Genomic DNA, 14,283 nt, shown 5'->3' with positions numbered 1-14,283 from the left:
TGCCTACTTGGTACACACCAGGGTTGTGTACTCGGTACACAGGATCCTGGTCATGCCTGTGTACTCGGTACACAGAATCCAGCTTGGCCGAATGGGCCCACAGACTCAGCCCCACGGGGGCACTGGGGGGTTTGCAGGGGCAGGGAGTGTCTCCATATATATATTTTGTAAAAAATAATAATAATAATAAGTTTGCTTAAATGAATTTGTTTCTATACAAAATGTAAAAAAAAAAATAATAATAACCCACTCGTGTCAGAGTGTAAGGAGAGAGACCAGAGGAGGCAGGAAGGAAGGAAGAATAGGGAAGGGGGGTGGGGGTGCAGGAGGAGGTCCCAGGCTCATCACAAGGCCCAGAGGGTGGGGTCAGCCCACACCCCTATAAATAAAGGAGAACTGAATGCCTAGGCTGGTGACCTATCTCAGTCAGCTTGGGGGCGGGGAGGGAGAAGAGAATGGAAAGGTCTAATAAGAAAAGGGGGAGAGTCAGGATGTGATGTCTGTTCAGCCCCCCAAAATCCAGGAACTGAAGAGCTTTCAGGCCAACACCTGCCTCTTGGGGGTGACTTCGGGCTGGGGCCCCAGCTGGGTCTGGGCCTGAGCTAGGGGGCCCGGGACGGCCAGGGGGAGCGGCTGGGCCGCCAGCGCCCCTGTGGCTGCGGCCGCGGGCCCGGTGGTGGTGGCGGGGCTGGGCGTGGAGTCCGACCAGTCCGACAGGGACGGGGGCGAGGGGCTGGCCCAGTGCTCGGGGGACTCGGGGGACGGGGTCAGGTAAGGGTGCTCGCTCGGGACCCTCAGGAAGCGGGCCTTGGGGGGGCTGCCGTGGGCGCCGGCCGCCGGGTACTCCTCGCCGTGCCCCGGGGCCGCCAGGTATGGCGGGGGCCGCTCCGGGGGGGACACGGGGGTCCCGGGGTTCAGCAGCTGGGGGCCCGGCGCCAGCGGCAGCAGGAACGAGGGGCCCGGAGGGGCAGGCGGAGGCAGCCGGGCCCAATCGAGGGGAACGGCCACCGGGTTCAGCAGACCCAAGCTAAGCACGCAGCCCCCCGGCGGCTGGCGCCCCAGACCCCCCCGGGCCGCGCCGCCCAGCTGCGCCAGGGACACGGCCGTGGCAGTGGCCGCCGCGTAGGGCCCCTCGAGGGAGAAGCCGCCGGGAGACGCAGGGGGGCCCCCAAAGGGCCGCGGGGAGTCCAGCGAGTCCACGGGGGACAGCGTGACCGAGCTCTCGGCCAGGGGACCCGGGCAGGCCAGGGTCAGCTTCTTGCCCCGGCCCCGGGCGCCCTGCGGCCCCAGCCCCGCCTTCCCCGGTGGCCTCCGGCTCTTCTTGCCTCCGGACTGTGCCACCTTGAGGCCAGGGAGGAAGGCCCCAGGTGGGCAGAGGAGGGGCCCCAGGCCATGCGGGCCGTGAGGGCTACGGGGCCCACTGGGCTGGTCCAGCAGGCGCACGATGTCCTGGTGCAGCCGCTCCTGGGCCACATCCCGTGGCAGCCTGTCCAGGTGGTCTGTGATCTCACGGTTGGCAAAGTGGTCCAGAAGCAGCTTGGCAGCCTCGTAGCTGCCCTCTCGGGCGGCCAGAAACAGTGGAGTTTCCTCCTGACGAGGAGGGGGGCACAGAACCCACCGGGTGTCAGCATGGCAAGAGCCAGGACCAAGTCCTGGCCAGGGTCTCAGAGGCCCCTAGCCTCTGCTGGACCCTAAAAGCTAAGAATTCACACCCTCCAGCCCAACAGACTTGGTTGGAATCCCAGCTCCGCTGAGGGAAACCGAGCAAGTTCTTTCTTTTAAAGCACTTTCATCCAGTACCTACTAAGCACCATGCCCCAGAGACAGGACTAGAGTAAGGAAAGCGAGGCATTCGCCTTAGGCACAAAATGGAAGGGGCATCAAAAGCCAATCACCAAAATAAATGATATTTTAGTGCATTACTTTTTAAATTGTGATTATTGCCAAAAAATCCATAATGAATAAAATACCAGAATATGAGATAAGGATGAGAATCCACTCCTGTGCCCCTCTGAGCCTCACTCTTCCCATTTATAAAATGAAGAGAGTAATTTCATCTTGCAAGGGTTTTAAAACAAAGATCCTAACAGTTACCTTCTGCTACAGATTTGCTAAGCATTTTTCAAATGCATGATCTCACTGAATCCTCAGGTGACAAAAGTGAGGTGGGTACTGGTGCTTTCCCATTTCACAAATGAGGACACTGAGGTTCAGAGACGTTAAGCAATTTGCCCGAAGTCACATAGCAACTACCACATACCGCACGCTTTCTCCTCTGATCCACAGTTGGAGACTGTTCAGTCCAAATCCTACCCCTGAGACCTGCCTGCAGGCAGGATGAATGCCCCCACTAACCTACCCCACCCTGCTCTTTGCCCCATTTAGGGGGTGTGCCAGGGCTGACTGTCTGGTGGGTCAAGGGCTGGGGCTTACCTTGCTATCCTGCATGTCTTTGTTGGCTCCATTTTTGAGCAGGGCCAAGGTGGCCTCCACATTGTTGACAGCTGCTGCCCAGTGTAAGGCTGATTTCCCTGGGTGGGAAAGCGGGGAGGCCAGGGTTAGGACCACGTTCATTTGCTAGGGTCCCATGGCAGGGGGACAGGAAGTATCTAGAATATGGCCTGGGACGGGGGTAGGGGGTTGGGAGGGTGAACTGCCACAAGCCTCTGAACATGTGTTTGGGTCCATGTATGGTGCAGACCTGTGGAACGCCTCTCTCTGTCAAAGGGACCTACAGTGTGTGACTGTCCATACACGGCGTACCATGTAGGGTACTGATTGTAGCTAGACCTGTGCTTGTCCAGTGCAGTAGCCACCAGTCCCATATTGCTCTTTAGATTTAAATTAATTTAAACTAGGTGCCAAGACCAGTTAATGGGGAAAGCATAGCCTTCTCAACAAATGGTGCTGGGACAACTGGATCTCCACATGCAAAAGAATGAAGTTAGATCCCTACTTCACACCGAAGACAAAAATTAACTCAAGATGACTCAGAGACCTAAATGTAAAAGCTCAAACTATAAAACTTTCAGAGGAAAATGTAGGAGCAAAACTTCATGACCTTGAATTAGGCAAAGGATTCTCAGATATGATACCAAAAAACAAGCAGCAATAACAACAGAAATAGATAAATTGGACATCATCAAAATTAAAATGTTTGTACTTCTGGGTGAAAAGAAATCCTACAAAATGGGAGAACTAATTATAAACTACATATCGGGATCCCTGGGTGGCTCAGCGGTTTAGCGCTTGCCTCCAGCCCAAGGCGTGACCCTGGAGTCCCGGGATCGAGTCCCACATTAGGCTCCCCACATGGAGCCTGCTTCTCCCTCTGCCTATGTCTCTGCCTCTCTCTCTTTGTCTCTCATGAATAAGTAAATAAAATCTTCAAAAAAATAAAAATAAAATAAACCATGTATCTACTAAAAGACTTATACCTAGTTTATATAAGGAACCCTCATAACTCAATATAAAAAGACAAAAACCCACCACATCAACTATACTGGAAATAAAGTTTAAAAAATAATAAAGTTAGGGACGTCTGGATGGCTCAGCAGTTGAGCATCTGCCTTTGGCTCAGGGCATGATCCCAGGGTCCTGAGATCGAGTCCCACATGGGGCTCCCGTCATGGAGCCTGCTTCTCCCTCTGCCTGTGTCTCTGTCTCTCTCTGTGTCTCTCATGAATAAATAAAATCTTTAAAAAAATAATAATAAATAATAAAATTAAATTAAAAAGACAAAAAACAACAACAAAAACTCAAAAATGGGAAAAGGATCAGAATAGACATTTCTCCAAAGAAGATCTACAGACGGCCAATATGCACAGGGAAACATGTTCAATATCACTAGCCATCAGGGAAATAAAAATCAAAACCACGAGATACCAATTCACACCCACTAGGAAGGCTCTAACAAACAACAGACAGTAACGACTGGGAGGACATGGCGAAACTGCAACAACCGGAACCCTCATGCATTGCTGACAAGAATGTAAAACAGAGGCAGGCACTGCAGAAAACAGTCTGACTGCTCCTCATAAGGTTAAACGTAGAGTGGTCACATTACCATGTGACCCAGACCCAGCACTTACTTCTGCTCCCCTAGATGTAAACCCAAGAGAAATTAAAACATATGTCTACGCCAAAACTTGTAGAGGAATGTTCACAGCAGCAGTAGCCAAAAAAGTAGAAACAGCCCTAATGTCCATCAGTGAAGAAACTGATAAACAAAATGTACATCCATACAATGGACTATTAATTGATCATTAAAAAGTTAGAAATAGGGGCGCCTGGGTGGCTCGGTTGGTTAAGGTCTGCCTTCAGCTCAGGTCATGATCTCAGGGTCCTGGGATCGAGCCCCACGTTGGGCTCCCTGCTCAGCAGGGAGCCTACTTCTCTCTCTCCCTGCCACTCTGCTTACTTGTGTGTGTGCTGTCAAATAAATAAATAATCTTTTTAAAAACTTTTTAATTTTTAAAAAGTTAAAAACAAATTAAAAGTACCGATACCTGCTACCACATTCCATAAACCTTAAAAAAAATTAAAAAAAAATTATGTTGTGCAAAAGAAGCCAGTCAAAAAAAGGCCACATATTAATTGATTCCACTTATGGGAAATATTCAGAGTAGGCAAATCCATAGAGAGAGAAAGTATGTTCGTTAGTGGTTGCCCAGGGCTGAAAACATGAGATCGAAGGGGGTCAGCTAAAGGTGAGGACTTGTTTTTCAGGTGAGGAAAATGTTCTAAAATGTATTACTATGATAGTGGCACAATTATGTGATTATACTAAAAGCCATAGATTTGGATTTTGGGACACCTGGGTTGAGTGTCTGCCTGTGGCTCAGGGCGTGATCCCAGGGTCCTGGGGTTCTCCCCAGCTCCTCAGGGAGCTGGCTTCTCCCTCTGCCTATGTCTCTGCCCCTCTCTCTCTCTGTGTGTCTTTCATGAATAAATAAATAAAATCTTTTTTTAAAATAAATTTAAAAAATAAAAACCATTGGATTTTATATTTTTTATGGCTAAATTGCATAGTATGTGAATTATACCTAAATAAAACTTTTTTTAAAAGATTTATTTATTTATTTATTTATTTATTTATTTATTCAAGATAGATCTAGAAAGAGAGAGAGAGAGAGAGAGGCAGAGACACAGGCAGAGGGAGAAGCAGGCTCCATGCACCGGGAGCCCAACGTGGGACTCAATCCCGGGTCTCCAGGACCACGCCCTGGGCCAAAGGCAGGCGCCAAACCGCTGACCCACCCAGGGATCCCCCTAAATAAAGCTTTTTAACAAAAAAGCAGGCAAAACAAAAATCAAGCAAGACATTTAGCTCTTCATTCCCCCTAGCCACATTTCAAGTGCTCAAAAGCCACCACGTGTGGCCAGCAGCCACAACATTGGGCAACAACACAGACCAAGAATATTTCCATCATCAAGGAACGTTCTATTGGACAGCGGTCACCAGAGCCACATTTCTCAACTGGGGTGATCCCCTTACCCAGGGGCATTTGCCAGTGTCTAAAGACATTTTGGGTTGTCACAACTAGGGAATGGGGCACTGATGGCGTCTAGTGAGTCAGAGTCAGGGATGCTACTAAATATCCTACATTGCAAGGACAGCCCTCCACACAAAGAACCATCCATCCCCAAGTGTACATGGTACAGAGACTGAGAACACCTGCCTCATGAGATAGAGCATCTGAGTGTGCCTGCAGCTACGTGAGGTCCTCCGGAGGAGGTAGATCACATGTGGATTTGGCCAATTTGCAAACTTATTATGCCAGCTGTCCAGCAGAGGGCAGCGGAGTAGGTTCTTCTAACAAACTAGATGGAAATGAAGCGACTTGGGGAGGGCCACCCTTTTCTAAGTCACTGAGGTGTCATATGGGCTAGTGGATGCCATAAAATAAAACTTTAAAGAAGTATGTGAGTATAAGTCCATGTCGAAGTCCGTGCCTGTTACATGTGCATGAGTTTCAGTGATTGGGTCTCAAGATAATTCACGTAATTCTCATACAAGATAGATGGGGCCTGCTCTCTCAGCCTCCACCCACTGCTACTCCCCACAGCTTACCAAGCTCATCCACAGCATTAACATCAGCATGGCTGGCAATGAGCTCTTCCACCATGCCCTCCACTGCCAGGCGGGCTGCCAGGATTAACGCCGTTGAGCCATCCGCCATGCGGGCATCCAGGTCTGTGGAGCGGTTCCGGATGAGAATCTAGAAGAGAAGGCATGCAGAAGAGAGGGTCATGGCAAAAACAGAGGGACCAGGAGCATCTCTAAATCCCCTGAGTTCCCCAACCCCCCACATCCCCTAGACTTAATGAAGTTCAGGAAGCAGCTACCTGCCAGCCCATTTAACAAATGAGAAAAATAAAGCTCTATTTTGCAGGACCAGGGCTCAAACCTAGGTCTGTGTGATGCCTGTGCCAGCTCCAAAGTCCAAAGAGGCAGATCCATCTCACCTGGAACACACCCTGAGCATCCGCGGTGACAGCAGTGTGCAAAGGAGTGCGCCCTGAGTGGTCCTGGGCATTGGTGTCTGCTCCAGCATCCAGCAGCCGCTTGGCTGCATCGGCCCGGGCGTAGCGGGCAGCCAGGTGCAGGGCCGTCTCGCCTGTGCGGTCCGTCCGTGCCCCGAGCTGGGCTCCCTGGCAGATCAGGTCTGAGATGATGCTGGCTGACGTGTCCTCTGCCTCGTCCTCCTCAGTGGGCATTGGTTCCAGGGCCCCCCCACAGAAGGAGGCCAGCATCAGTGGGGTGAAGCCATCTGCAGGGAACCAGGAGCATGTCACAAGGGGGCATGGGCAGGGGCCTGTCCAGGGAATACACACACACACACACACACACACACACACACACACACATCTGGTTAGGTAGCCCAGAAGCCAACCCAGGATGAGGGTTCATGGGCAGATGATTTGTCACAGAAGAGCTCCTAAGGCAACAGGAGATACAGGACAAGGGAGGAAGGAGCAAGGGTTCAAGCTCAGGCAAATCCCAGGCTGATCCTGAAGGGGGACTCTGGAGGCTGAGCTGTGCCTTTCACACTGGTTAAGAGCCACCTCTGGGAGATAAGATCCCAGACCCAGGGACCCTGAGGAATGTCAAACGAGAATCACAGGTGCAGGCCATTTGGAACAAAAACAAAGTGAGCTGGGGGAGGAATATCCTAAAATGTGACAAAGACGGATCCAGGAGGATCCAAATAATGTGATCCACTACCCTCGGGTGAGCATTTGCCCTTGTTTCCTTAGGAAGCCACATGCACCCCGTTTCCCATCCTCAAGCCTCAAGCCGGGGGAGAGTGAAACCCAGTCCCTGGCTGGAGGAGAGGCCAGAGGCCGTAGACCGAGCCCAGGCCTACAGTCAATCTGCATATCCCAGCCCCCAGGTCACACTGATTAGTTGAGGGATGGGCATGTGATTCTAGTCCATTCAATCAGACCTCATCCTGAGACCTCTGCTGGCGCAGCCGGTAATGAAGGTTTTATAAGGCTGGGCAGGCCTGTGCTATCGGACCCCAGGAGAAAGCCTCCCTCAGCTGGAGCCACGAGGCGGGGAGTCCCAGACCCAACTATCCACGATCGTTCCAGTTACAAGAGCCACTAAATCCCTTGTTTTACTTCAAGGAGTTTGAGTTGGGCTATTATCACTTACAACCAAGAGTCCTGATTGACACACAGCCCCACAGGACAGATGGACACACCCAACCCTCCCTAGAACACAGACCCAGATGCAACCTTTCACAAGTAGGACAGGGAAGGGACATCCTTGGCGGGGAGGTACCATCACTGACCTGGGCCGCGCACATTGACATCCATGCCATCAGCATCTATGTCGCCCTGTGGGGGTGTCAATGCCATGGCTGGTGCCACACGGATGTCGGCAGCAACCAGGTGGTGCTGAGTCCACTGGCGGCAATCCACAGCATCCTCGGCCCCCACGCTGGGCTCCTCTACCTGGAGACACAAGAACCAGGGTTCTCACAAAGGGCCGGGAGAAAGACAGAGGGACAGTCTGGCCACCCTCACAGGTTCCTCTCATGGAGATACATTCACAGCCTCCAAGAAACCATGAATATCCTGCTTCTCTTATACATGTGGAAACAGGAAATTGATATACTGGAGTTCAGAGAATTCATAAAAGGAAGAACTGGGATTTTAATCTGGGCTGGAAGTGGGGAGGGCTAGGAACCCACAGTGGGTGATCAAGGAAGAGACACAGAGCAGAGCACCTGTCAGCACACACCTGTCTACACACTAGACATAACACACCAAAAATGAAATTTAAAAAAACAATCCCATGACAACAGTATCAAGAAGAATAAAACATTTAGAATTAAATTTAACAGGGGCAGCCCCGGTGGCTCAGCGGTTCAGCGCCACCTTCAGCCCAGGGCCTGATCCTGGAGACCCGGGATCGAGTCTCACGTCTGGTTCTCTGCATGGAGCCTGCTTTTCTCTGCCTGTGTCTCTGCCTCTCTCTCTCTCTCTGTGTCTCCCATGAATAAATAAATAAAATCTTAAAAAAAAAAAAAAAGAATTAAATTTAACAGAAGGATTGCAAAACTTGTATTTTGGAAACTATAGATCAGTGGTAAAAGAAATGTGGGGGTGGGGGAGCAGGAGGGTCCCTCGTGGATCAATTTTAATCTGAGACAAGGGTTTGAATGTGTGAGAGGGAGAGAAAGAAGCAGGGAGATGTTCTGGGTACCTTGTGGGACTCCTATCCAGGACTGTGAACGTGAACACAAGGCATCAGGACAGAAGAGTCAAACACAAATGGATCAGTTTACCCTCACATAGCACCTGGACCCCTGGCAGGAGCTTGATACATTTCAGGCTCACAGTCCAAAAGGCACAGTGATGTTGTGGAAATAGGACAGGGTATTCTTAACTAGCCTGCCAGGACATTTAAGAGCCGTCAGGCACCAAACACAGCCTGATCAAGCCAGACCTGAGTTTAAGGACCCAGGTAGAGAATAGAATTTCGGGCAGCCCCGTAGCGCAGAGGTTTAGCGCCGCCTGCAGCCCAGGGTGTGATCCTGGAGACCCAGGATTGAGTCCCACATCAGGCTTCTGGCATGGAGCCTGCTTCTCCCTCTGCCTGTGTCTCTGCCTCTCTCTTTGCTCTCTCTGAATGAATAAATAAATAAATCTTTTAAAAAAAAAGAGAATAGAATTTCATGAAAGGGGAGAGCCAGGTGATGGACAGCTGTCCCAGCCCCCCTGACCCTCCTGGTTAGCTGTCCATCAGCTGGCAAATCACACTAGAGCTCTGAGCCCCTCATTAGCAAAACCAGGACAATGCTATCATCCCGCAATGCTAAAATGCCATCAAAAACATATTTCACTATCTACTTAATACCCACTTCGGGATGAGAAAGAAAAAGAAAAGCCTGAAGTGAACAGATTTCTTCAGGTGTCCATTGTAATAGATGTCTCCATTTCAAAAACATTAAAATCTAGGTGATGGGGGGAGGGGGCGGCGCAGGCAGGAGGCACCTGGGTGGCTCAGTGGGTTAAGTGTCAGATTCTTGGTTTCGGCTCAGGTCATGACCTCAAGGTGGTGAGACTGAGCCCCAGGCAGGCTCCAAGTTCAGCGTGGGTATATGGACATATATCCTCTGCTCCTCCCTCACTTACACTCTCTCCCTCTAATAAATAAAGGGGAGAGGCAGGCTGAGAACTGCCTCTAGGCAGGGAGAGGCAGCTGAGAACTGAGGTGGTTATTAATAGCTGCTTTATAGGGTCATCATAAAGATGAAATAAGATGCTCGTGTGTGTTCAAGACATGTAGCAAGTATAAAGGAATGCTAGCAGGAACCTGTTACGGACAGAACTGTGCTCCCCCAAGTCATACCTTGAAGCCCTAACCCTCCAACATGACTATATTTGGACACAGGATTTTTAAGGAGGTAATTAAGGTGAAACTAGGGCTTAAGGGTGAGGTCCTAATGCAACTGGACTGATATCCTTGTAAAGCAAAGGAAGAAACACCAGAGCTCTCCGCCTGCAGGCACACGGAGGAATGCCCCATGTGAGGACACATGGACAAGGTGGCTGTCAGCAAGCCAGGGAGAGTGCCCTCACCAAGAACCTACCCTGACACCATGTCAATCTTGGCCTTCCAGCCCACAGAACTGTGAGAAAATAAGTAGCTGTTGTTAAAATCCCCCCAGCCTGTGGTATTTCATAATGGCAGTCCAAGCTGATGAACAGAGCCCAGGGGTGGGGCCCCAGCAGAGGACATGGGGTTTAAAAACAGCTAGTTGGGGCACCTGGATGGCTCAGTGGTTGAGCATCTGCCCTTGGCCCAGGTCGTGATCCCCAGTCCTGGGATCGAGTCCCACATCGGGCTCCCCACGGGGAGCCTGTTTCTCCCTCTGCCTGTGTCTCTGCCTTTCTCTGTGTCTCTCAGGAATAAATAAATAAATCTTGAGACGCCTGGGTGGCTCAGCAGGTGAGCGTCTGCCTTCAGCTCAGGGTGTGATCCTGGGATCCGGGATCAAGCACCACATCAGGCTCCCTGTGGGGAGTCTGCTTCTCCTTCTGCCTATGTCTCTGCCTCTCTCTGTGTGTCTCTCATAAATAAATCTTTTAAAAAAATCTTTTTAAATAAAATATAAAAGCAGCTAGGAGCATTTTCAGCCCAGGGACACAGAACCGAGGGGGACCCAGCAGAGAGAAAGCAGAGTCACTGTCTGGGCCACAGGCTCCCCTCCAGGAAGACTTCCCCCTGGCCTAGGAGCAGGGGCCCGGTTAGAGAGGGGCAGGATGGAGTGGGTGCCATGACTACTCCCCAGAGCCAGGGAGAACAGATTTCCCCTGACTCTCCCTCTGACCATCGGGGCTCCCACCCAGGACCCTGAGGGCACAGGTCAGAGAAAGGGGCACAACCTTTAGCCGTTTAGCCTCTGGGCACTCCGTGTCCATCCAGTCTGTGGCCACATCCCCCATCAGACTCTCGCTCTTGGCCATGTTCCTGTGAAGACAGTGGGAAAGGGGGCAGGGGAGGGGAGACAATTTAGCTGTGCAGCCTGGAAGGAGGATGTGGGGTGGGGTCAGAGAAGAGCTCCCAGAGGCCAGGTCCGGGTGTGGGGTTGGGTTCTGGGGTCCTAGGTCAGTAGGCACAGGGGACAGGGTTAAGCCACAGGATCCAATAAGGGGGTGGGGGATGAAGTCAAGGTCAGAGGGAGCATAGTCAAAGGTTATGATGGGTGGCAGCCAGGGTCTGAAGGTAGAATTGCAGAAAGGACAGTGATGGGGTCAGTGGTCAGCATAGTGGGCTATGGGATAGATGAGGGTCATAGGCATATAGCAGGGATTCTAGGAGGTGACATCAGGAGTCAGGAGGATGGTGAGAGATGCAGCCAGGATCAAGGAGGTTGTGTTGAGGAGTTGGGAAGTCATGGGGTCACAGGAGAGGGGTAAATTCAGGGGTTAGGTCAGGGTGGGGTTGGGAGTCTTGCAGGACACATCAGGGAGTTGGAGGTGAGGCCCAGGGCCAGGGCCAGAATTGAGGATCATGGAGAATGAACACTGAGTAGGGGTAGAAAGAAGGTCAGAGTTGGGTCAAAGGTCAGGGTGAGTTAGAGCCAGAGGTGGTGCCAGGGGGTCAGAGAGGATAGGGTCAGGGGTGGTCAGTGAGGGGTTGAGGTGCAGACCATGAGGCCAACAGTCACGTGGGAACAAATGTATCATGGTGAAGTCGGAGAGGCCAGGATCGGGGCAGGGCGGGGTCAGAGTAGGATTTGAGTCAGGGGAGCGGAGAAACAGGAAATGGGGTCAGGGGGGTCACGAGTCCGGGGTGCTCCCCGGGGATCATGGAGTCAGTCAGTGGTCAAAGGGATGAGCACTGGGGGCCGGGCTGGAGCGTGAAGTTAGGGTCTGCTCGGGATGAGAGGTCGGAGTCTGGTCAAAGGGGGCTCACGGGCTCCCAAGGCCCCCCCAGTCAGGCACGGGGAGCGCAGGGTCCTTACTTCATGCCCAGCGCATCCTGGCCCACGGGCTCCCGCCGGCCCTTGTGACCAGCAGCCACGTCCTTGTGGAGCGCGAAGCCCTCGGGGAACCAGAGGGTGCTGTGCTCCCGCTTGCGCCGGGCCACCATGACCCCCAGGACGAGGATGACCAGCAGGAAGACGGCGCTCGCGGCCAGCAGGGGAAGCAGCGGCACGCTGGGCTCCGGCGGCTCCAGGGGCTCCCCTGCGGGCGGGAAGCCAGGGGGGCTCCAACCACAGGCCAGGGCGCCCCCTCCGACGCGGAGCCCCCGCTCCACCCTCGTCACCCACCGGGCCAGGCCTCACCGCGCACAGCCCGCAGCGGGTACGGGAAGTCGAGGCGCTCCACCGCCGACAGCGCTCCCAGGTAGTCGGCCGCGCTCTGGGCATCGGGGAAGCAGTGGTCATTCTCCGGCGACTGCAGGCACAGCCGGTTGTCAATCTCCAGCATCACCACGGAGCTTCAGGGACACGAGGGAAGGGCAAGCAGGTTCAATGGGGCGCACCTGCTGAGAGCCAGGCACGGAGCCCCATCCCGGGGGCTCAGAAAAGCCATCTCCACTCACCAAGTTGTCAGGGTCCAGGCACCCCCAGTCTGGCATCCAAACCCATCATGCCCCAAAACCAGTCTTGCTGTGGCCACCAGGGGCCCCCCAGCCATGAATCCAAGGGCCACTGTCTTCATGCCAACATCTCTAGTGGATGCCCCTGGCGCCCACCCAGGTCTCCAGCTTCTAACAGCTGACACCGCCTCTTCTCCAGAAAACTGATCTCAGCTCTTCAGTTGGGAGGTGACAGCCCTTAGGCTGATACAGGGTGTACAAAGGTGGCCTTCCTGTCTCAAGGCGGGGACTGACTCTGGGGTGCTATCCGCACTCTAGAGCCCCCTGAGGGATCACAGTGAGGCCAGACTGAGTCTACATCCTGCCTCAGCTGCTCCCCGCCCCATCCTGCTTCCCTCATTCCCTCTCTCCCCAGAGGGCCCCTTCCACATGGCACATATAGCTGAATCCCCATCTCTGGCTCTCCAAACTCTTTTTTTTTTTTTTTAAGATTTTATTTATTTATTCATGAGAAACACATCGAGGGAGGCAGAGACACAGGCAGAGGGAGAAGCAGGGTCCCTTTGGGGATCCCGATGCCAGACTCGATCCCAGGACCCTAGGATCACAACCAGAGCCGAAGGCAGGCACTCCACTCCTGAGCCACCCAGGCACCCCTGCAAACTCCCTCTTGCCTTGAGAGGAAATTTTCAAATTCTAGCATCACACGTCCCGGTTCTCCTCCTATCTCTCTGGCTGCTCCATCTCCTCTTTTCTGAGCTGATCTCCCTCAACCAATCCTGAGATCTCAGTGTCCCCAGATCCTTCTGTCCCCATTTCTTTGAGTCCCTCCCATGGTTTCAACATCCTTTTGTCTTTCCTGTCCGAGTCTTCAGCCTCTGGCTGTCTCCTGGAGTGGGTGGGGGCTCCACGATACCCCCAGACTCCTCAGATTCTGCAAGCCTGAAAGTGACCCCTGTTTATCACCTTGTGTCCTTATCTCGATTGAGACACCATCCACCCCTCCACCCCAGCGACTCCATCACCACACCCAGAGACTGGCACAGCAGCCACCGGACTCCACGTCCCCTGTCCCAGCTGCATCCAGTCAGAGCCCCCCCTCCATCCCTGGAATCCAGTCCTCCTCTGTCAGGGGCCCCCTCTTTGCTCAGAGGCCACGCCTCCCTTCTCGCCTCTCTCCCAGGCCACCATCAGGAAAGGTCTGTTTTCCATTTTTAAAACAAAAAACAAGGGCACCTGGCTGGCTCAGTTGGTTAAACATCTGCCTTTGGCTCAGGTCATGAGCCTGGGATCAAGCCCCGCCATCAGATCCCTACTCATCAGGGAGTCTGCTTCTCCCTCTCTCTCTGCCGCTCCCCCTGCTTGTGCTCTCTCACTCTCTCTCTCTCTCAAATAAATAAGTAAAATCTTAAAAAACAGAAAACAAAAACTACACATGCCCTTAACCACTCTGCTAACAAAAGACCTTTGCCAGTATCTGGAGGCATTTTTGGTTGTCACATCTTGAGGTGGGGGGTGAGTGGGGAGGCTACCTGCGTACCCACTGGTACCGTACTGTACATACAGTGGGTATGCAGGTAGCCAGGCCAAGCATGCTGCTGCTGAGCATCCTACAGTGCACAAGCCAACCCCCCACCGCAAAGAATGACCCAGCCCCAAACTGTCAAAGGCACTGGAGCTGGGGATGTGCTGGTCTGTGCCAGTCGCATCGCCAA

At 52.8% G+C, this 14,283-nt stretch overlaps 1 protein-coding gene across 1 annotated transcript in view; it reads right to left on the bottom strand.

Moving 5' to 3' along the window:
* Positions 1-273: 273 nt before the first annotated feature.
* The window catches only part of NOTCH3 (notch receptor 3), a 34,116-nt gene continuing 20,106 nt past the window's right edge, over positions 274-14,283 (bottom strand). Inside the window, exons 26-33 of the mRNA XM_072721361.1 lie at positions 12,312-12,466; positions 11,988-12,210; positions 10,906-10,990; positions 7,803-7,965; positions 6,469-6,773; positions 6,074-6,221; positions 2,434-2,531; positions 274-1,590 (exon numbers count right to left, since the gene is read on the bottom strand). Of these exons, the coding sequence (XP_072577462.1) occupies positions 538-1,590; positions 2,434-2,531; positions 6,074-6,221; positions 6,469-6,773; positions 7,803-7,965; positions 10,906-10,990; positions 11,988-12,210; positions 12,312-12,466 (2,230 nt within the window). The 3' untranslated portion in view covers positions 274-537. The remainder of the gene's footprint in view (positions 1,591-2,433; positions 2,532-6,073; positions 6,222-6,468; positions 6,774-7,802; positions 7,966-10,905; positions 10,991-11,987; positions 12,211-12,311; positions 12,467-14,283) is intronic.

The sequence above is a fragment of the Vulpes vulpes genome, chromosome 9, assembly GCF_048418805.1.
Source record: "Vulpes vulpes isolate BD-2025 chromosome 9, VulVul3, whole genome shotgun sequence".
Taxonomy (NCBI): Eukaryota; Metazoa; Chordata; class Mammalia; order Carnivora; family Canidae; genus Vulpes; species Vulpes vulpes.
This window is presented reverse-complemented; position numbering and strand designations above follow the sequence as displayed.